The 23,922-nt window shown below is 34.8% G+C and overlaps 1 protein-coding gene across 1 annotated transcript in view; it reads right to left on the bottom strand.

The window, feature by feature from the left end:
• The window catches only part of CTTNBP2 (cortactin binding protein 2), a 74,970-nt gene that overhangs the window by 37,035 nt on the left and 14,013 nt on the right, over positions 1 to 23,922 (bottom strand). The window contains exons 3-4 of the mRNA XM_039726788.1: positions 11,754 to 11,978; positions 5,388 to 7,038 (exon numbers count right to left, since the gene is read on the bottom strand). Of these exons, the coding sequence (XP_039582722.1) occupies positions 5,388 to 7,038; positions 11,754 to 11,978 (1,876 nt within the window). The remainder of the gene's footprint in view (positions 1 to 5,387; positions 7,039 to 11,753; positions 11,979 to 23,922) is intronic.

Genomic DNA, 23,922 nt, shown 5'->3' with positions numbered 1-23,922 from the left:
AAGAGAAAATACACATTGTATTTATCTCTTGAATAAATAACTTTGTCTTCTGTGGCCACAAATAGGCTACTATATGAGGCTGAAATTTGATACAAAGCAAGTTGAGGCAGCTTTTAATGCAGTTTGCAATGCCTGAGACTGAAGAAGAGCTGCAGGGCATTATCTTCCGTTCCATTCAAGCTGGTAAGTGCTATCCAACATCTTGAACTGGAAAAAGTATGTGGTAGTAGCAGTACCATGCTGGGATAGTCTGCTCCATATTTTGGAAAATAAAATGAAATACAGAAATTCCCCACAGAATTCTACAGAAACAATGGCCTGGGTGCCTTGTAAGATCTCGATCATTTTAATTAACATCAAGACTTACACAAGAATTCATCATCTGAGCAATACCAATGAAGAATACATAATTTGATTCCAGTTAAAAAAACCCCAAAACAACAAAAAAATGATTGGAGTATTTTAAATTTGTCAATTTAAATTAAGTTTACTAGTGAAGTATCTAAACATATAAACATATGATTAGTATTTCCCAGTATTATTAGCTTATTATTAAACTTATTTTTTTATATTCACTGTAAGAAGACATCACTGCAGGTATGAAATTACCTTATAAATCCAGATTTAAACAAAAAATAAATTGTAAAATTAACTTTATACATCTTCTTATGACTTCAATTCTGAAGTTACTTTCTGACTATTAACATTCTTAGTCATACTTACTTCTCCAATACTTTTAATCAGAGGGGTTTGAGGGTTTCTGAAATTTATAAAAAATATTATACAAAGTAAACTGTATTCTTTAAGTGGCAAAAAAATATGTTCTCTTCAATTTCCACCATTTGAGAACAGTTAAATCTTACATAACTCCCTAAGGTCCAACGAAAAACTTCTAGTACTCCTTTCCATCGTGAAAGTGGTTTTATTTTTCCAGCCTTTTGTTACTCTTTGAAACTAACTGAGCTGCAGCTGTTGCTTTACACATATCTATGCTTTTAAAATAGTACTTGTGTAGTTTTTACTGTCTTCTTGTTGTTGCTAACTGATAGTGGATATTGCCAAGGTGGCAATACCGTCACTAAAACTGTTTATCCAAGTAACACTTGAATTTTGGTAATATGAATAGTATTTTGGGTTTCCTTTCTTTTTAAAAAAATACAATTTTTGATGTCGTTTATTTGCTTATTTGTTTGCTTGCTCTTGGGGCATCCTTAAGAGAAATGCCAAAATGAAAGGAATTTTTTAATGTCCCATCTTAATTTACATTTCAGCTCCTTGAAAAGAAAAATACGTTGTTGCAATTCAGTGATGAAATTAATTATACTAGGTTAGCATTAAATGAAAACTTTCTACTGATAAAGACACAAAAAACCCCCATAAATATAATTTTACATTCTATTATCAATGTCAAGCAGTACAATAGAATTCAATTCATCCAACAAAATGCATCAACATTAGAAGATACCAATAAATAAGAGACATCATTACAGACTCAAAAAGTTAGGAAATGTGAAGCATCTGTGAAAGCTTGTAGGGCATGCAGTGATGAAGGGCAGAGGGACAGACAAAAACAGCTTCTGGCATCAGCTTCAGAATGTGAGACGGTTAATTTCAGAGCCTAGCTCAGTCCTTCACCCCCTCCCCCCCCCACCACACACACTTTTATCTTCAAAGCCAATTGTAAAGAGAGAATAAATCAATCATTACAGAAATGAGTAAAATAAAAAAAAAATCATTCAAGAGTGACACAGAAAGCAAGTAAAAAAAGTAAGAAGAAAGTGAAAGCAGAAATCCCAGGGATATGGTAATCCAAACGCCTACATTTGTTTCCATTTTGAACTCCTACAGCCATTGAACTGCAGAAATCCAAACAGAGCAGAAGCATTTTGGCACCAATTCAAAGGCTGCTGAAGTTAATGAAAACACTGCCACAGATTTTGAATCAGGCCATAAATGTTCATTTCTATGTGCAGTCTGCTTAACATTAATGATGAAGGCCCATGTCTTTTCCTAGCAGAGATGAAAAGAGCAACATGTGGTACAGTAGCCATCTCTAAAAGAAGATACAATCACATTACCTCAGCAGAATGCCTAAGTGACAGGGAACAGAGCTCCTATTTTAAGTTTGCTCTGAAGAGTTCCTTTTCCTAGAACCAAGACACTTCCTTACTGAAAATCAGGCTGTTGATATGTTCCTAAATCAATCTGAGCTCACCAGGAAACTGTATTAAAATTAAGAAATATAATAATTTAGTGATTAGGTTATTATCAATTCTTCTGACTCCACAGTAAGAAGAAAGAAGTATGAATTTAATGACCAAGAAAAAAGTATAAAAATGAAGGATTTTGTCAATATCCTTTAATATGTTAAATTTTTTTTTTCACTGTTGTTAAAAAGATAAAAAATTTGGATTGAAGCTCACTACTTACTATACAATAAAATGAATAAGATTTAACCATGTTCTGCTTTAACTGAATGTAAAACTGAAATTCTAAACATTTTCTGAAAAAAGTAAATAAAGCACATTAAAATCAATGAGATCATTAATAAAACGAACTGATTCTGTGCTAGAGGACATACAAATGCAGATATGGGAAGGAGGTTTCAGCAGTACTTGTAATTTGTTCGATTTTTGTCACCACAAAGAAAGTCATAATTAAAAAAGAAGCTGAAAAAGGGAATAAGTGGCATGAATTCAGATATTACTGACCACATTATCTTAACAAAACCAGTGTTAATACATTTGGTTTATTTTTCTATTTCCATATATATTTATAAAATCTATTATTTTTCATAGCATATAATTTTGAAGGAAATGTTTTCCACACTTGCATAATATCCGTTGCTCTAAATTTAGTTAGTTATGCAGTTTGCTAGAACACTTGGCCAAAATAGATTAAATTCCCTTAAAAACATAAAGAAAATGGGATTGAAGAATAAGTGCAATAAAATATAAGCATTATTTTGGGTAGAACACAAATAACCTCCTGAATATTTATGTGAATATTACAGACAAAGTTATTAAGGTTCTTTGAGCTGTTATGGAGTCAGTAAAGGAGATACTAAAATAATATCTCTATATTAATAAAATAAAATAACATACAGGTAAGCAATCTTTCTTAGTGAACTTTGGATCATGTTTCCCATCTGCAATTGCAAATATTCCTGAAGAACAGCGTCACTTACAAAGTACTACCATGAAATGTTCAGAGCAAGGTTTACAATGGAATTAAATCAACAAATATTTCCATGCCTCCTCAAAAAAAGTGAAGGGAGTTAGAGAAAAAAAGCAATCTTAAAAATTAAAAAAATCTAACAATTTCTGACAAAAAAGTCCTCTCTGAGAATTTTCCTGAGAAAGATCACACATTTCAAAAGAAACGCAAATTAAGTATTTGGGGCAGAGTCTGATTGAAAAGAATGACTGTTCTCCTAAGAAAGAAGTTAATATCTCAAAGCACGAACTAAAGCAAAACAATACATGAAATTATGAAGAAAAGCACTGGTAATTTAATTTTTAAGGTATGAGAATTATTCTTCTAAAGAATAATAAATAACTACCTTAAATGATTACCAAATATTGGATAAATAAGCTAATACTAAATGTTACATACACCTAATTCATGCTGATAGGATTTGTGTTGTGGAAGACAATCTCTTGCTTACAAAAACTATTCAATTGGAAGCTGACTTTTCCAGTAATTTGTTTTATGTTGATAAAATCTTGGATTTTTTAAAAAGAATTTTAAAATTCTGTTATGGAGCCTAATAGCACTTAAAGGCAAATTAAGTTTGAAAAATACTTGAAATACTGGAAGACTAATAATCTATCTGACATGGCAGTCAGACTCATCTTGGAATATGAATTTAAGATGAAAATTCAGGACATCCATATGAAAAACAGCAAACTAATAGGCAGTCATCAAATCCCAATGTTGTTGACTCTAAGGAGCAGAAGACAAACAGAAGGATAAGATTTCTGAGCTCATACTTTTATGGAACAGTTCAGAAAGGAGAGAGGATTCTGACAGTAGGGTGTGACAACCAAATGTTAAAAGGATGACTAGGTTACTCCTGATACATGTAGAAAAGTCTCCAATTAAGTGGAATGACAATAAATATTGCTTAATCACAGAAACCTGGAATCTCCTCACACAATTTTGCCACACACTTATTGGAGTGGCTTCCCCAGGACTGGTGCTTGAGTTCAACTCCCTTATTAGCTAGTAAGAGAAAGTGGTTGGTTAAGTGTTGGAAGCAGAGCAGCTGTGTAGGGCATCTGTGCCCTACAGCTGATGATGCAGGGACTAGAGTTATGAGGGACTGCAGTACCATAACTGAACTAGCTGTTGAAAGTTTGAGACAATTCAAGCATTCTTCAATGCTGATGAAGGTCTAAAGTGTTCCATAACTGAGTGTTCTTTTTTTCTCACTGCAGTGCAGGTCAGCTAAAGAGGAGCTTATACCTAATGTTCTAGTGCTACTGATCCCAGCAGGGAAATATGCTGGTAAAAAGCTTTACAGGAGATATACAGTTCACTGAAAGGTAGATCAGTATTGTCTTTGTTCACTTTAATGCCATCAAGAAGATTCCCTGAAGCTGGTGGCACATTAGACACACCAGTAAGTCCCCTTCAAAATGCAAAATGAGTAGCAGATACACACACTGATTCCAGACTTAAGATAATCAATAGTTAGATTTTAACTTTCCAACAGTAAACTTGTGCCTGTATGTGTTGAAGTAAACCTGTGACATGCCATGCATGAGTATTAACAAAGCCTACAACCAAAAAAAGAACTATAGAAAAACAGAAATAAAAACGAAACATATTCTATGGGCAGGTAGTGATATATAGGAAACTACACTGTCATACAGGCAATTACATGTCTTAATGTGCAACCATCTGCTGCCATAGCAGAATACCACAGCCCCAGCTATCCCCTATTCTTTAAAAGATTCACACAAAATTGAAATACATATTCTATGGAAGGTCCCCTGAAGAGGTAATATTCAAAACATCATTTCAGACTGAGAAAGCATTTTGAAGTCAAAAATACTAGCAATAACCAAAATTAAATTAAAAAAAATTTAAACAAATTTGTTTAGTATACTCTAATCTGCAGCTTACTTCCTTTAAACATTAGTCCTCTTTAAAAAAAAGCTTTCCATATGGAGACTTCCTTGAGGAAGAAACTTATTTTTAACATTACTAAATCAGTGAAAGAATTCCCATATCCCTGGAACGTGGAAAAAATTCAAATTAAAATTCAGCTTTTACAAAGTAAGAAAGATAAAGTTACAAGATAAATAAAGCAAACAAGACATATAAGAAAATCAAAACATTGTTTTTGAGGGAGACAGTTTGTAGCATATCAATCCCTTTACCTGATGCTGTTACCAGGAGGCTGTCTGAATCACATGGTCTACAGGATGAAGCACTAACAGGGTTTATGGAGGAGCTACAGGCAATGGTGGTGGGAATGACAAAGGAATTTTCTGAACATGCAGGTTGGTTCAGTCCAGGAAAGTGGGAAGGCCAGGCACCCACCTGAGATGAGGCTATGGCTGGTATGGCACAGCCTGCAGGTGCCACAGATAAATCTATAGCAGGTTTTGGTGGCAGCTGAGGTGAGGACTTAGAAATAATTTCCTCATTTATTACCCTGATTCCTTGTGGTGAACTTGAAAGAGGTGAGGTCATGGTTTTGTTGTCAGTTTTTGCACTTGTATTTGGGGAACGATTACTATCCATTAAAACTTTAAGCTGTGGGTGTGGTGGAGAAGGAGCTTGTGAAAGCCCTGGTTTTTTAGGAGGAATAGGTGGAGGGTTTCCTCTGTCAATTCTTGATACACTTGGAGTCTTTAAAGTAATTTTACCAACTGGGGTGTAAGTGCCAACTTCCACTGAATGCGAGGTCCCTGGCCGTGTCTGAGCGCTGCTCTGAGGGCTTGCAAATCTTGAAAGAGCTTGGGTAACAGTATTCCGAGCTGCCTGTTTGGCAACAAGGTTGTCACGACTGGTAGGGGATACATCTCTTGAGGGAGGGCTTTGGGTTGTGTTTCCATTTTGGTCTTGATCATTTGTATTTGCCTGAAATCTAAATCTAGCTGCTTGGACTCGTGGATTTAGGCCTGGATGGCCAGTAGTGTTGGCAGATGGTGAATGCAAAGTGTGTACAGATGAAGAGAGTGAGGAATTCTGAGCTGTGGCAGTTGGTGTGGTAGGGGTGCAAAGGGAATTACTATTTGAAAAAGGGGAAGTGCTACTTGATAAATCAGGGGATGAGCCTGTACTTGGTCCATTTTCTTCAATTCTGTTTTGATTCTGTGCAAGAACAGGAGTTGTGGGAGGGACAAGTTCACTAGATGAAGATTGCCTATCAATGACAGGCTTCACAAATGCTGCATTGGTACACACATTCATTTTTGTATTGCCAGACGCTAGTGGGCTCACTGGAGAAGGCTTTATAGAGACAGTCAAAGGCGACTTCTTAGCGTTTTCTATGCTACTGTCCATCATTACAGTCTCTGTTTGACAAGCAACAGTTCTTGAACTTGGCTCTTCTGTTTCAACCGAAATAGAAACAACACTCCTATCCCTATTCTTCTGAGAAAGATTAGCTTTACTTTCATTCTCCTTTTTTAATTGCTCAATCATTTTGATCATTTTATCTCTTTCTTCTCTGAGGTCACTGGTGTGTGTCTCCTCTTTGTGAAGTCTGGCACGCAACTGCTCTCTCTCTGTGTCAAACTCAGACAGCTGCTTTTCCATTTGAGCTTCCATTTGTGTACTCCTTTGTTTCTCAGCTGCAAGAAACTCCTCCAATTCAGTAGCCTTTTTCTTTTCCTCTTCAAATTTTGACATCACTTCTTCCAGTTTCTGGGCTTCTTCTACAATTCTGCCAGACAACTGCTTACACTCTTTCACTAGCATCAATACTACATGTTTATTCTTTCCACGTTCTTCTTCAAGGCGAGCAGATAACTTTTTGTGTTCCAGCTCAAGATTCTGTAACTGACATTTTTCCATTTCCAACTGTAAGAAGACAGAAAATAGTTATCATTAACAATTCTCATTTCATAATAACCTAGCATTAACCTGACACTGATATTTTAATCTTTGAGAGTATGACTAAAATGAAACCAGGAAGGTGATTTGTGATATCTAACGTAAGTGCCTATAATCTTATACAAGCAAAAGAAAGAGAGAGCCATCTCAGTAGAGCAGTTTAGAAACTAAGTAATCTCTTTGAATTTCCTTCATTGACAAGAGAGACACTCTCCAAAGTGGTTAAATGTTTGTGATTCCTGAGTGATGGAGCTACCTGTTCTCCACAAATTTGACACCGGACATAACATAAAGTCATGTCAGTAAAGGAACCAAACACAAGTAAGAGATGAGCTTTGCAAAAAATCTTTGAGGACAGAAATGACAGGGTTAGGTTTTATCTCTTCCTCCACCTGAAAGGAGATTACGTCCATCATGAATATAACTGGTATCCTGTATCAGGTTTTAACATTTATAAACAAGACAACTTTTTGGCACAGGCAGAAATATTTTCCTGTACTTACTAACAGTAAAAAGTCTCACTGATATCAGTGATGTATAAGCTGCTATTACTAAAATGCAGATAACACATAAAAATAATTTTGCCCTTATTCATATAGCCATTGCCTCTAATTCATTTTGCCTACTGTTTACGCTTTTATTCATAGGCCCTCTTCTAGAAAAGCACTGCAAAAATATGGTAATACACCATTTTATAAAACACCTATGAGGAAAAAATCACTGTGGGAAATGATGTCTACATTTTAAACATCATCTTGGTTTCAAATACTTCAAAACCTGTCCAGCAGCATAGGAGCTGCACTAGGGTTTTAGAGCTTAATCCCAGGTTGACATTCTGCACAATGCTTTTCACAAAACGACACCACCCTTTCTTAGAAATGGTATCACAGACTTATAGAATGGTTTAGATTGGAAGGGGACCTTGAAGTTCCAACCACTCTGCTACAGCAGGCACACCTTCCACTAGACCAGGCTGCTCAGAGCCCCAAAAACAGTGCTAAACATATGAAAAATAAGGTATGGTATTACCAGTCCTTGCTAAACAAACTGTATCAGCAGTAATATCTCTTCAGTTCTGTTAAAGGACTAAATTAAATTAACAAAATATTATAATGACACTGTACTTAGGAATGGTCCAAGCATAGTTTACAAGTGAAAAAAACCCCATACTTTTTCCTCAATTATTTCACTGCTGTTTCAAAGGATATAGCATTTGCATGGTTCACTTGAATTTCAAAACAAGGGGAGCATCCAACCATTTCTTTTCTTTGCTAAAATAGGTACAAAGATAGTGAGAAATGTATACAATTTCTAAAGCTTGCAGATGTATAAATATTGTAGTGAAAATATTTTTTGTCAAACTTTCTTTATTATTCTGCTATTTTGTTTTCAGATGAGCTTCTCATTCTATGAATCAAGTGTTGTGAAATTATATTACTTCAAAATAATTACAAACAGATTTTAATATTTAACTGGCATGAAATCAGCTTACCATACTATTATAATACCTTATTTGTAAGCATTGCATCTAAAGGATGGATCCCTAATAAAAATGTAAATCCTCTATTTGATCTCAATATACAAAAGCAGCATTATTTTCTCATTTTACATTGTCTCCTATGTCTCCCTCTCCCTCCCTGTTGCTCTCTTGGCTGCATCATCTCAAATATGGAAAAGCATCTGAATATTTACATGGTATTTTTCCCTTTAGATGACAGATTTGGAACTAGCTGCAATTATTTATGAGTTTACAAACTAAGTAGAATCTGATTTTTGCAAAATGTGCTTTATGCTTACACTGTATCATATCAGTAATACAAACACCTGAAAATGAGTCCAAGAAGGATTTGAAAAGGGGTTAAAAAAGGATACGGAGAAAAAAATATCATGTCCCACAAACAATTAACCAGCAAAGGCCCTTCAGAGGTGAGAGACAGCATACCTTGTAAGAAAATGTTGAGGAAGCTTGGCTTGCATAATTTAGTGAAAAACAGAGAGAGAATCTAACAGCCACATCCTTTTGAAGGGCCCTTGCAGTAATGACAAGAGTAAAACTGATCTTGGTAATGGCAGGTGGGGCTCCATAATAACAGGTTACAGAAAAGAAAACTTGCCCTTTGAGAGGCTCAGTCTCAGAAAAAAGTTCTTCACAAGGACACCAGTGCAGAAAATATGCAGTATTGCCATTCCTGGGGGTTTTCATGACTAAGCAAGACAAATTCACAGATGTACTGATGATGATCTGCTTTAAGCACAAGGTTAGAATAAATTACACCAACAGGCCTTTTACAACCCACACTTGCCTTTCTTTGAGCATGCATCCCAATACTAACTCCTCTGCAAACTCTCAACAAATCAAGAACTGTCATTTTGATGATCTGTTTTGTGTTCCCAGGAAAACTCAAAATTAATTTTCACAGCAGCTCCAAGAAAAGCATTCGAAGAGATGGAAGAGCATGGAGACTTAACACAAAGCAGATGACATCTAAGAGTGAGATGTTTGTATATGGTAAGCCTTACAGTCCTTTGTGCACCTCGTTGATTTTTCTACATGCTAGTATATTTTTATGCCTTGTTTTTTGTGATCAAATGACAATTTTATTCATAGAATACTTTTGAGGTGATTATATTCACAGATATCGAGCCCCCCCCCCCAGAATAAGAGTTCACTCAGAGTCAGTTTAAAGTTCAGTAATACCCAGAGAAAATAAACACAGCTGTACACAGACTTCATTATTTAGAGTGGGACAGTGAACCAACTCCAAACACAAAGACAGAGGCATCACACATTTAGAGAAGAAGGAACCACTCTTGGAGGGAGGGGCAGCAGCTGGCTTGTGTTTAGGTTACATTTGCCTAGGCTGGTTTTTTCTTACACTGTGTCACCCTACCTTGTTGAACATTTTTTGAAGTCCCTCAAAACACCTTCATTACTCTCTTCAACAGAAGGATTTGAAACAGACATAAAAATGTGGAATGGAGGGAAGGTAAAACACTGAATGAAAGGTTTGTGAATGCATGGAGATGTTTGAGAGATACATCATCTGTTTCCAAGGAGTTTAAGAGTGTCTTGTACAAATAGCATTTCTAATGGAGCTCAGACGACAAAGGTGTAATTCAGTAGACAGTCATGCACACAGCTGCTCAACACCATGTAGTTTGTTTTCAAATCCTTAAAATTAAGATTTAAAGAAAAAAACCTGATGTATTCCTCTAGGAAGCAAAAGACAAAAGCATCTTTTCCTGTACAGACTTATAGATACAGACTTTGGTACAAAAAGACAAAAAAGGGACGAGGTTTGAATTTACATATTAATATATTGACATATTCTTAATATGTGAGCCCATCTTAGGTGCATATATCTGTCCATATAATAAAAGCCAGAGATAAATGAAGAATTTAGGTACAAGAAGAGACTTGTGGCCATGCACTGAAACAAGAAACTAATTCCACTGTCCTGGCAGATGTGTCATGGTTTCTCCCAATATCCTTCTTCAGTCAGAACAAGTAAGCTTGCTTGCCCTTTCCTATTTTTATGTTTACTGAAAAAGCTTATGAGAAAGAAATTTAATCCTTAAGAGTTCTCAAAAACAAGTGCGAGGTACATATAATAGTTCACTTCACATTAAACTGTTTGAAGACTTACATATCATAGTGATATCCTCTTTTTAAAATCTGTTATCCTAAAGTCTTAACAGAGCAATGATGCTTAAACTAAACTAAACAACAGAGCTAAAGTAACAACAAAATATTTGCTGGTTTAATTTAAGCATGTATTTCCAGCAACTTCAAGCACTTTTGCATGCATATTTTTTTCCCAGAGAGCAATCATTACCAAAATCAATTTTATGTCAATTGTCTTAGCCTGTTTGTTGTTTGAGGGTTTTTAAGTCAATGTAAAACTGTCACCAAAAACTGTATCACAGCAGTAGAAGACATTTCTAAACATCTTATATGCAGTGAAGATGATTAAACACATAGAGAGCATTTTTTTTCTATTTATTCAAAAATACTTTGTCTAGATTAATACTTTATATGACAGTTTAATCTCTTTCCTCTCAGAAACCCCTCCCCAGCATATTCATATTTAGCTATGTTTAAGAAATGTATGGCTTACATACTGGTGAAATACATGTCACCAACCAATCATTCACTATCAAAATGACATTGTTTTATCTTCAATCTGGCACTTTTTTCTGCAATGTAATTGTTCCAAAATTATTTTCTTTTTACAGTAAATGTTCTAAATATGCAAAAAAGTCTTTTTAGAGGTATAAAACATTTTTACTGATTTATGAAATAGAGCCACCTAATACAAAAATAAAATAAATTATTTACTTTATTCAGGTTAGAATGAAAATAGGTTCTTAAGGCTTCAACAGTATTGGTTTAAAAATATCTTGTGATGATGCTCAGTTCACACTGAGCTATCTACTTATATACCACTGTATCAACTTGTACCAGTTATATTTAATTTGTTCCATAAATAGAGCTAAATTCACAGAACAAATGAAGTGTGCATACAAAATATCACCAGAAAACCACCACCTCACCCTATATGAAAATTAAGTGGCAACATTTTAACACTTGTAATGTTAATCAAGACAAAGATGCAAATTAAAAATGTGACATGAAAGAACAAATTGGGAGAGGGAAAAGGAGAAAGTCAATAGCAGGATACCTTCTTTTGTCTGTTTTCAGCAGCAGCCAACTGAGCTGACATTCTTTCTTGCATTTTCCTGCAGTGAGCCATAACAGCTTCTAAAATGGACAGAGGGTTCATGCATATTGGCTTCTTTTCTTTATCAGCAGCACCTGCCTCAAAGTCTCTTTGAAGAGCCAGAAATGGGTCGCTCAGGTTAAATCTTCCATATCGCTCCTGGATAAAAACCTCTTTGCGCCGGGCCTAACAGAAAAAAAAAAAGAAGCAAACTAGGAACAGACAAATAAAATGCATTCTTTGAAGTACATCCACACATAGAAGAAATTTACACTACAGGGAAAGCAATATACGTATTTTAAGGTTTTAAAATATTTTCTTTAGGTATTCATTTACAACCTCTACAAGAAAAATATGTCTCAAAAAATCAGGAAAACACCCACAGTGCAGAGAAACACTGTCAAGAAAGAGAAATAATCAAAAAATAGAGAAAAACATTTCTCTGCAACTTGGTTCAAATTCTGTTTTGAAGAATAAGCAAAAAAAAAAAAAAACCCAACAAAAAAGAAAAAAAGGGAAGAATATACCAGTTCTGAGATACAAAAGAGGAGAACACTTACCCAATGGGTTAGCACATCATTTGGAAAGCTTGAAGTTAAAATTGTAACATATGAAAAGTTCATGAATGATAACACACATTTCAGGGCATGAGAAAACAAAGAGGAATGTAAGAACTATGTTAGAAAAACCCCTCAAAGACTAACTACAAATTACATACCTTAGTGAATGCACAACTTTTTTCTACATATTGTCAACAACATTGAAATATCCGCATAAATGAGAATTTGTCTGGAAAAGAAACAAGTGTGCCTACATATTCTGATGCTTGAAATACTTCTAGTTTGTTTATCATTGTAATAAATAATAAGTAAAAATGGAAAATCTTTATTAAAAAGACCAGGTCTTTGGAACATAACTTCAGAAAAAGCTGACAGAGTTCACTCAGACCTAAAGTCTAGTTTGGCTTACCAAGTCAGGTAGTGACTGGTTGAAGAGATAAAAATAACAGAGAGAACCTAGTTATTTTTTATAAAGTGCCTTGCAAGTAACCCCCAATTAGTCTAATCATTCTAGTATTTCAATCCCTTAATTTATAACTTATAAAATAAAAAAGCTTCTTCCAAAGGTAATATTACAGGACTAGGAGGAGGGACTGTATTTTTAATTTGTGGTTCTATAAGATGAAGTTACAGGACAGTATGTAGCTTAGGAATTCAACCTCCATGGAAAGGAAGCCATCAAAACCAAAAGCCTTACCATAAATGGATTACATTGCTAATCAGCCAAGCAAGATGATAAATCCAAGCAGGTTAAAAATTTAAATAGAGAGGGATGCACAGTCCATCTATAAATTATCAACAACTTAAGGGTGACTTAGTTTGTATAAAGTGAGATATCAAAGTAAAGGAAAAAACAGATGTAGCAGGTGTGCTGTAAATCCAAAAAGAAGACCACCAAGAGCCCTCATTGTTAAATCCAAAGAAAAAGCCAAGGTGATTAACTGACCTTAGAGACAAAGGCATAACCTGTGTCTTCATGGAAAGAGATTGCCAGCCAGTGAAATGATGTGTATTTTCAATTTTCTTCTATGACCCATGACCAGCTGTCCTCTTGGCACATACTAAATGCATGTCATATGAATGTATTCTTTGAAATGTTTTCTAACATGCACAGCAATTAATAGAGCAGGGCAGAAAGACTCAGTGTGCACCTGCCAAAACAGCAATACGACTGGGGTTCAGATTCATTAACCAAGAAAAGGATGAAACTATATAGCAGGGCTGAGCTCCATCTGAATGAAAATCAGAACCAGAATTAACATGGCTATAGGTCTCAAACAGCACATGGTTTGGGCTGACAGACTGGCTGAAGCTCTAACTGCATAACCTTAAGCACAGGGGAAAGCAGACTGGCAACTCTCAAACCATAGACAGCAAAGTCATCTAGAGATGCTTCCAACTCAAAGGGGAATGAAATGTATATTGAAACAAATGCTTCCGTGTCTTTATACAAGGACTATAAATATAAAATACAGTAACTGGATCATTTCATGGGATGGAAATACATGATTTAAAAAGAAAGTACTAGAATAAAAGACAAAGCAAAAACTTGGTAGAAAGGGAGATGATGAGTATTTTCCCAAAACTTAGGCACAAAGTGACAGAAGGACAAACTAGGCTTGAGTTTTTTTACAGTATTCCTCTAGCCTCTAAACAATACTTCTGTCCCTTTGCAAATCACTTAAGTACATCAGATGGAAGAAATAGAAATGTTAGAATCAGAATTTTTTTCTCTTATATTGTCTTCCTTTACTCAATTTCAAGTCATAAGAGTTAGTAGCAATATCACAATATCTGTTTTTCAGGAAAGTCTGTGGAATATGCAGTCTAAAATCATACTCCTTTATCAAAGTGTCTGTGTAATTTGGTGGTTGTGTTAAAGCAGCATTAGTACTGTCTCATATATAACTTCAATTTCACAGCACTATATAGAGAAAATAACATCCAAACTATTTATTTGTGAATAATTAACTGAATTAATTTTCAAACACAACATTTTCAAAAATAGAACATGCACCTGCTATAGGAGGTCATCAGGACTACTGTATTGTGAAAGGTGCTCTATGAATTTATAAACCGTCAGCTTCAGTTTTCTGCACATACTCATTTGCTCAGCAATGAACCTTTAAATGGAAGGACTGAGACTGGAAGTATTTAGAAATATGATAAAATATCCATGGGAAATTATATCTTTTTCAGCCTATGGCAGTGGTATGCAAAATCATGATTTAAGATTTGAGGTAAACCCTCCAAGAGGTAACTGCTAATGACAAGTCACAGTAGGCATAAACAAATCAAAACAAAATATACAAACCCGAAACCCCTTTAAACAGTTAATGCATGAAATTCACTACAGCAATAGAGCAAAATATTAAACTTACTTACAACAGCTTTTTAATTCAGTCAGTAAGAACATCACATTTATATAGAACTTTTAAACCTTTACACAAGATCTGAAACATTAAACATGGAGACTAAAATAAAGCCACTATTTAAAAAAATAAACTTCAAAGTTTTTTTATGGATGATCTGTAACATTATGTTAGATCAAGGATGCACTACCAAAAAAACAGATCTAAAAAAGATCTTCAATGTTTTCATTTTGATCATTTCAAAAATGATCAAAAGGTACAACACAGCTCCTCTTCAAGGAAGAGCTGAGTAGAAGTAGGACTTTTCAGTGGGAAACAGAGACAATCAGGGAGAAAGGTGCTTGAGTTTACAGGCTGACAGGACAAGTGTCATTTGTCCCATGATCTAATGACGGAAATTTGAGTTGGACAAAAATTATTTTCACTGAGAACAGCTGAAGACCAGAACATGCTGCCCAGGGAAAACAGGTAACTTCTATCATTGGAAGATTTCCCAAGACAGACTGGATAAATCCAACTGCAACTCAATCCATGTTTGACCATACTCCTGCTTTAAGAAGACTGGACTGAATGATCTCTCCAGGTGCCTTTACACCTACATTACTGCGTAATTCGTGATTTCTTCTAGGGCTGTCATATATTTATTCGTTTGTTTGTTTTAGCTTGTAGATGGTGGTAATCTTGTCAAGTAACAAATGACAAAAATGAGTTCTCAGAGGAAGGAAAAAAAATCAAATATTGGTAGAACAAGTCTTACGTCTTGCTTTGGATCAAGACAATACTTTTTATAACCTGGGAAACAGAACTTTAAGTCCAGGACATTTCAAAAATAAAAAATCAGTACTAAAAAATGGCTAGGGATTATGCAGCTATACAATACAAGGGGGAGGTTTATTCTCAAATTTTCTCTCCTAAGTCTGTAGCCAACAAGAATCTGAATGATCAGGCTGTTAAGATAAACTGCTTCTTTTAAGACTCTTTCAGGGAGCCTGCCTCCTACTACATACAGCAAGACACCTCATTCATCCTGCACCAACCTTTTTCAAGTTACCTCAAGTTATCTGCAAGATACCTCATGAAAATTTTCACTTCTTAACCTGACCTTTTTGCAGCCACTGACCCCATTTATCGACTGGCAAATGAAGATGGGCAGTGGGGTGCACAGGGAGAGAACAAAATGAAAATGGCCTGTGGGTAAAGCTGCAAGTCCTGTATAAGAACTGGTTTGTAACTATTTGTTTCTTGCATTCCATTTCAGAAGAAAACAAAAATTTATTTTCAGTAACCAAACAGAGAATTATGAAGTCTAATTAGACTTTTTCCGCCTGTTATTGAAACATGAATGTAAGGGATCAAGGAGGTCTTGAAATAGTATACCTATTACTGTGGACTTAGAGCTAAAAGGATAAAGCTAGGAAAAAGAAATATGATCAGTTAATGTATATAAGAAATAAGCCAAATAATGAAAACAAAAAATTAATCACATAAACTACATTATTCGTTTTATATCCTTAATAATTTATGTTGATATTAGTTGCATACATTAATTGAAATAAGTTTTCATAATTAGCAACATAATTCATATAAGCCCCAGAGGTTTTAAGGTTAATGCAGTATTTTCCCCACTATGTATCTCAGAGCTTCCTCTTCATTTATCTGCCAAGTTAAGAGAGCTCAGCAGTTCCAAATCTTCCATACAACTGATGATAAACATCAAAAATAGGACTGCATGTCCTACGCTGCTGGGGAACAACGGAACTGAATTAGAGCTGCCCCAGAACCCTTAAACAAAATTTCCTTCCTTTCAAGAGCATTTGTTGTTCTGATTAATTTCCTTTTCTACATTTACAATAATTGTTTCAACAGATGTTGATAGGTTCATATTAATATTTTCTCTTGATAAATTAATTAGGGAGTGATAAAAAGTTTTCTAAAACTAACCAGTACAGAAGAGGAGGCAGTAAAAGCTTATTTTATACATTATGTTAAAGATGAGGGTGAGTTCTTCATTCAAAATAAAACTAAAACAGTAACTGATTTTTTAAAAAAAGGAAGATGTCTGAAAGAGAACACATAAATCTTCAGTGAAATTATGTAGTTTCTTTAAGTGATTTTTTTGTAGCTATTCAATTAAGCAAAAGAGAATTATCAATGAGTATATACTCACAATAAAAGTAGTACTTTCAGATACACCTGTAAAATATCAGACTGGAGGATATCATGCCTTTCTATGATGAGTTAAGAATGAGTCTTTAAAGAATGCTAGCAATTTTCATACACAGTTGAGTTTGGGGGCTTTGTTAGTCTTTTTAGTTGCCTTTTTTAAAATGCAGACGTAAATGAATGTTGTCAAAGTATCATAAGATGCTACTTCCATATAAAGTTGTATAGAAAAAATTAAAAATGGAAAAGTAAACATCAGTGACTGATGAAATACTATCTTGCAGCATGATTTCTGTCAATGAACATGTGATGCTCAATTTCTCCTTACAGCTTTAACTGCAGCCTAAATTCCTTTCTTCAGCACAGTGACAGTGAATACCCGTGCACGCAGTGAATACCCATATCCTTTTCTTAGGGGTCTAACTCCATAAAGGAGAGTATCATCCAATGGCACCAATTATTATTACCACAATATTGATAAGTAGCACAACCTCCTTCTTTTCCTCCCTGTTACTAGACAAAAACCTCCACGAAAAGAAGAGTACAGACAGACATATGCTTCCAATTCTTCATTATCAATTTTCTCCCTTAGAGTACTGAAAACTCACTATTTTGAGGATGCAGATTTTAAAAGGAAAATGCCGTATTAAAAGGCTAAGATTAGTTACTAACAGATCAATCCCAATAAGAAAAAACCAGCGCAGTGAATATAAAATATTCTTCACTTCACACAGTGTAAAAGGTGAAATTCAAGCCTTGCACTAGGTTTCTAAATGAGGAAAAAGAAAAAGTTCAAGTCATGAAACAACATGTGGTTTTGATTGAGAAGAGCCATCTAGATATTCCATAAAAAGACTACACTAGACCTATTTTATGACAGCTTTGTTGTCTGGTGTTTAAACATTTGAAAATTATAGGCCAATATTTTGTCAGGAAATATCACTGTTTGATGCTCTGATTATCTAACCGCCCAGACATTTATTTCTGAAAATAATACAGATTTTCATACTGATAATGAGTGTCAGCTGATAGAAGAGACTTGAGCTCTCTGGTTACTTTAAATAACCATTTGTCATCTTGACTTTTTTTGCATGTTCAAATTTATAGTTGAAATTCATGCAAATCAATTCATAATTCTTTGCATGGAATCTGTCAGAAATTCTTCTGAAGTGCTAAAGGAAATCTGACTTCATCTCTAACCAAAATAGAGCACTTTAACCTTCATGCTTAGCAGTTAAAAACAAAGCTTCTTCAGCTCAGTAACAGAGCATACCAAAGACACAACTCTAAAACTTTTACTAAATCAATTTGTGTTTCTATTTGAGTATTGAGATCTTCATATTTTCAAGCTATCAAAATCTCAGTTAAGATACCATCCCACATTACTGCGTGGCAATTAAACTATTACCATGCGTTATGTATTTTAATTAAAAAGTATGCAAGTTATGTATTTACAAAGCCACCATCAGGCAGAGTCATCATTGCTTCACAAAGGGAAAGGGCTATTAAACTAGTTCCATATCCTTCTGTGCAAAGTCAACTACCTCATGGATGAAGGGAAGGCAGTGGATGTAGTTTTCCTGGATTTTAGTAAGGCTTTTGATACTGTCCCTGGACAAGTTCTCCAGCACTTTATGGAATGAGTAGGTTCAGAATGCATTGGGTGAAGAACCTCTGTACAGCTTCCCCAGGATGGGAAGGGGAGAGGGAGGGGCTACTCTCTCTCCCTGAAATCCAGTCAGAGGATACACAGGAATGGTTCAAAGTTGCACCAGGAGAGGCTAAGACTGGACATTATGAAGCATTTCTTTACTAAGATGGTGTTTAAACAATGGAACAGGCTTCCTACAGAGGTCATCAATGCCCCAAGCCTGTCAGTGTTCAAGAGGCATTTGGACAATGCTCTTGAAAACACATTTTATTTTTTGGCCAGCACTGAAGTGGGTCAGACAGCTGGACTAGATAATTATTTTTCATACCCCTTTCAAGTGAAGTAGTCTCTTCTATTCACGTTATAGATTTGAGACAGATTATGAGATGTCAGTGTTTTAAAATTATTTTTAATATTCACTGGATGGTAAATTGTGAGAGCAATAAGTATTACCTCCAAGAAGAATTTAATTATTGATACTATCCATAGTGAAGAACATGAATGAGCAAACACATTTTACTAAATTATTTTGATTGAGAGAAAGGCACATTTTAAAGTAAACAACACTGGATTTTACGCTGTTTGTTAAAACTTCAAAGCAATTTTTCAGCTGGAACTCCTTTAACAGCATTACAGTTAGCAGTTTTAAAATAGCAGTTTCCACATAACAGCTTATATCTCCACAATATGTAGCTAAAATTTTACTTTGCTACCTCAGTGCTAATTCACCATAATCACTGTTGCTCTATATTCTCAAATGTTTCATTTATTAATAAAAATGGAACTCTGTCTGTAGGAAGAGACCTAGTGGTAAGTATTATTACTACACTGCCAGAGCTTCTAAAACCTATGCCTCTCTCTGTGAGAGCAGCACGTGGACCTGTCCACCAGTCAGAACAGCACCAAAAGGGAGTGGGAGGGAGAAATGCCTGGGAACATGTACACCCAAGCACAACAAAGGTAACTGAAGCTGTGTATTTTCAAAGGCGTTGAAAAGGATCGCAATCAAATCTCTTGTCTTAATCACAATTATTTTTTACAGATAATTACTATATTTTTTTGGAATAACCAAGAACAAACCTTATACATTTCTTGTTCAGCAACACTAACATGAAGAGACACACAAACCAAGGAGAAAAAGTTATGTACTCATTTGCACTTGAGCATTGCTATCAGTGAAACTACCTTTACCATTTATTGGCATAGGGAAAATCTGTTCCCTGAACTAAAAAATGGAAAATTTCGGGTAATGTAACACAGATAACAGATGACCCAGTTACATTTCTCATTGTCAGCAATGTGGGTAATAATGGCAAACAGATAAAACATTTCAAATAAGTCACATTTGTATAATTCACAATGATCACAGAACTGGAGAAACAGATTAACATGATGTTGTAATATTTTATTATTGTTGTTAATGTGTGCATCAATCTCTACCCACTAGTTTATGTTGAATTATGCAGAAAGATCAAACAAGGGTAGGAGAAATCAAGTGGGAAAAGCAAAACAATTATCCAAATTAAAAATCAGCAGAATACTGTCAGGAAAATTGGTAAGATCATGCCTGCCAACAATAAAGATATTGAGATATGTGAAAAACAAAAGGAGACTATGATCAATTTAACAGTCACTGCTGGAATAAAGAGTGAAAAGGCTGTTTGCAATGCAAGGCCACAGAGTTTTCACACTAGAAAACAAGCCTCATAGTTTCATACTTATGTTCTCCAGCTTTAGAAGAGCCTGGAATAACAGTATTCAGCTGACTAGTGAAGCAACACAGGTATAGGACTTATTTAAGATGGTTTAGGAAAAGCTCAATGTCCCCCTTTGGTAAACAGCAAATAACTACCATAAGAAGTGATTTAACATGACTGAAAACTTATTTTGTCAATAAATTCTAGAAGTGGCCTTTATATGTGTCGAAATAGCAGGATCACTCAGATCATCAAAGTTACTTAGTCCAGGGATTGCTCCTGTCACAAGCCCAACATCTTTTGGAAAAAGTGAGACTTGATTCCATTCATATCAAAGTGTACACTTACAAAATTACTACTACAAAACATGAATTTAAGTAAATATAACACAATATAAACTAACAGAACATATAAACCATGATCAAATAGGGGCCAATCAAAATCTGAACATTAAGGCTGTAATAAACAATGCCTTTTCAATTAGGTTCAAAGAACATGCTTCATTACTCTAAAACTTGAAATCAGCTTCAAACGAAACAGTTTCAAACTAAATACTATAAAAAATAATTTCATCCAATAACTTATCTGAGGTTTATCCATATTTCATAATTTCCTTGAAATCAATTTTAATTAGCTTGCAGTAGTGAAATATTAGTTTTTGACTGACCCATCCAGAAAAGTATACTAAACTCTTATTAGGAAAGTAAAAATTCTAAGCATAACCAGACACATTGGACAGGTAGTGACAAACTACATTTAAGAGAAGAGACAGTGGATACACAACCATCATTAAATTCAATAAATCAAAAGTATTAACAGATAAGCAAAGACATAATATGCAGAGATGAGCAAGGACAATCTGCAGATAATTAGCTCCCAAAAATTTATTACAAATTAATTTTATGCAAAGAAATTACAATATCCAAAAATGACAATGCAAATAAGGCATTATCTGAATTCTATTTCATGGTTCACTTCTGCCACCAAGACGACAACTGCCATCATACTGTCTACAACAATAACTTTCTGTTACACACAGTTTAACATCTTCTGCTCCTCCTTCTACAGAGTTACCATTTTTTCCAAGACACCTGGCTACAAAACAGGCTGCCTTACTGCCTGCCAGCAACCTCCAAAGCCACCTTCTGTGTGCTGTTACTCCATTCTGGATTCACAAGATTCATATGCATAGGAGAAATCTGAATTCACATTTTAGATTCCCAGCTTAGAACAATTACTGCAGGTAAGTGTCTACAATTTATAGTATTTGTAGCTCCCTTTGACAGATTAAACTTAATATATGTGTAATTTTTCTCCCTATCAGTCAATTTGAGAGCAACTAAATTACAAGGATTCACTCCATTTTTCCTGGTATCTCCCAGATTTCTTCCCTTCTAACCCCAAAATCCATTCCAGAAGTCTTAAGTCTCATAGTTTTATTACTCAGCTGCCTGGTTTTATGGCACTACCTATTTTTGAAATGCTTAGCATTTTGTCAGATTTTTCAGAAACTGGGTGAAAAATTAAACAGATGTTGGTACAAACACATACACAGAAAACAAGCCTTCATGTCTTAGGAAGTTACAGTAAAAATTAAATGCAGTAGGGCTTTCCAACACTGAAGAAACACCTACAACCAAGTTCATGTTGCCATTCATATATTGTCTGCCTGACTCAGCCAGCACATATACAGAATCTGTTGATTTGGAGCTCACTTAAGCTCAGAAAAAAGCTCACTGATACTGCAGTCAAATTTAATTAACCAAAAATATATCCACTGTTGGTATTGGCAGTTCTTTTAGACATTTTTTAAAATTCAATAGTGATTTTTCTCAACAACCAAATAAAGTTTTTCTAAATCCATACAATGTGATATATTAAAAAATCTAGTATGGTAAGAATTTGCCTTTTTTTTTGTTCACATTAAATACTGTATACCATAGAAGCAAGCATACTTTTTCAATTTACGGTTTACCACCTAATGAAATCTATGTAAGCAAATAAACGTATTTTTACAATAAATAGAAATTCCAAATGAATGGGCCTTTAAAATTTAAATCAAAAATAACCTACAAATGATTTAACTTTGTGAGAAAAAGCAGTATTTAGCATTTACATTTCTATTCTTGATAGCTATTACTACCACATCGATTCCTCATATGAGGGTCAATGCACTTCAAAAAAATCCTCTAGAAAATAAACAGCCACAGCAACCACTTTTTGTCTGGGAAAAAAAACCCCAACAAATGAACGCTGTATCTGACATCACAGCGCCACAGCAACCACTTGTTGTCTGGGAAAAAAAAAAACCCAACAAATGAATGCAGTATCTGACATCACAGTTGTGGGAGGCCAGACCTGTGCTTTGATTATATGGCCACATTACCTGCACATTAGGAATAAATTATCCTCTTATTACAGGCAGACAGTTTGTTTGGATAATTGAGACAGATGGAGGCAGCAGCTATAGTTAAGTCTCCCTCCATTTTTAACTATATGGACACTCAACAGCAATTAATCAGCAAGTTATTTCTCATTAATGGAATAATTTCAATGATTTAAATGTTAATCTGAATCTAATTTTAATTGCAGCACAACCATGATCATGAAGCTACTAAAATACAGAAATTACAGACTCAAAAAAAGAGAAATCATGTTAGTGATTGGTGGTGTAGTGGTTATACAAAATCAGAGAGCTAATGAGAAAGATTTCCACAAAGATCCTTTGAGGTGAATCCTGATGCTCTTCTCCATAGTAAATTAACTTATGACTTGGAGAATAAACCTGGAAATTTGACTCTAAGCATCACAAAGGTCTACTTTTTCAAGTCTATTGGTTTTCACAGGGCTGAACTTGTCCAGCAATTTAAATTGCCCTGATTGATAATTACTGTAACTATTTCACACAACAATCAGTTGTGCATATTATAAAGAAACAACAATGTATTGTGGAAATGTGGAAGTAAACAGATGACATCTGCATATTTCTTAGCAATTTCCTCTTGAAATTTTGGTTTTGTTTCGAAAGTGATCTTCAAGGTATCTAAAATTTATATAAAATCCAATGAAAACTCTACAGCACATGATGAATAAAAGGCACAATAAAAAGTGTTAATTGTTATACATGACACTGGGTTCGATTCTTTCTAATTTATCATGTGGCACAAACCCCATTACCTTAATAAAAATCAACACTTTACTAACTAAACTTATCTTCCTTCCCCATCCCAGCCCCCAGGATGACCATTTCATTTAACAAGATTTCTTCACATAATCTCAAACTGCTGGCCTTTCACTTAAGAGGAAAGGAAAAATTACACATTCTCTACTACAGTGTTGGAAATTATCAAGCTCTGATCTATCATAGAAACTGGGCTTTGAAACAGCCCTCAACTACTAGTAGGATTACAGAAACCCCACAACAAGCCAACTCCTCTAACACACAAAAACACACTTACAAACTTCTATTAATTTTGAAACAGACCATCATCTCTTGTTCAAATAATGTTAGTCTTTTCCCTCATATGAAAACAAATATGCAAACTCTGTATACCTGTTTGTTGCAGCAAATCAAAGTACAAATCTGACAAGATTCCACTGGAATTTTCTTGTTATACACTTTTATATTTGGCTAGCTAGTTGTTTATTTTATAGTGTGCTGCTTGGAGAATCCAGCTGCTAACACTG

This window comes from Passer montanus, unplaced genomic scaffold (genome assembly GCF_014805655.1).
Source record: "Passer montanus isolate IOZ18808 unplaced genomic scaffold, ASM1480565v1 scaffold6, whole genome shotgun sequence".
Lineage (NCBI taxonomy): Eukaryota > Metazoa > Chordata > Aves > Passeriformes > Passeridae > Passer > Passer montanus.
Note: the sequence above shows the minus strand (reverse complement) of the source record. Positions and strands in the feature narration are given on the sequence as shown.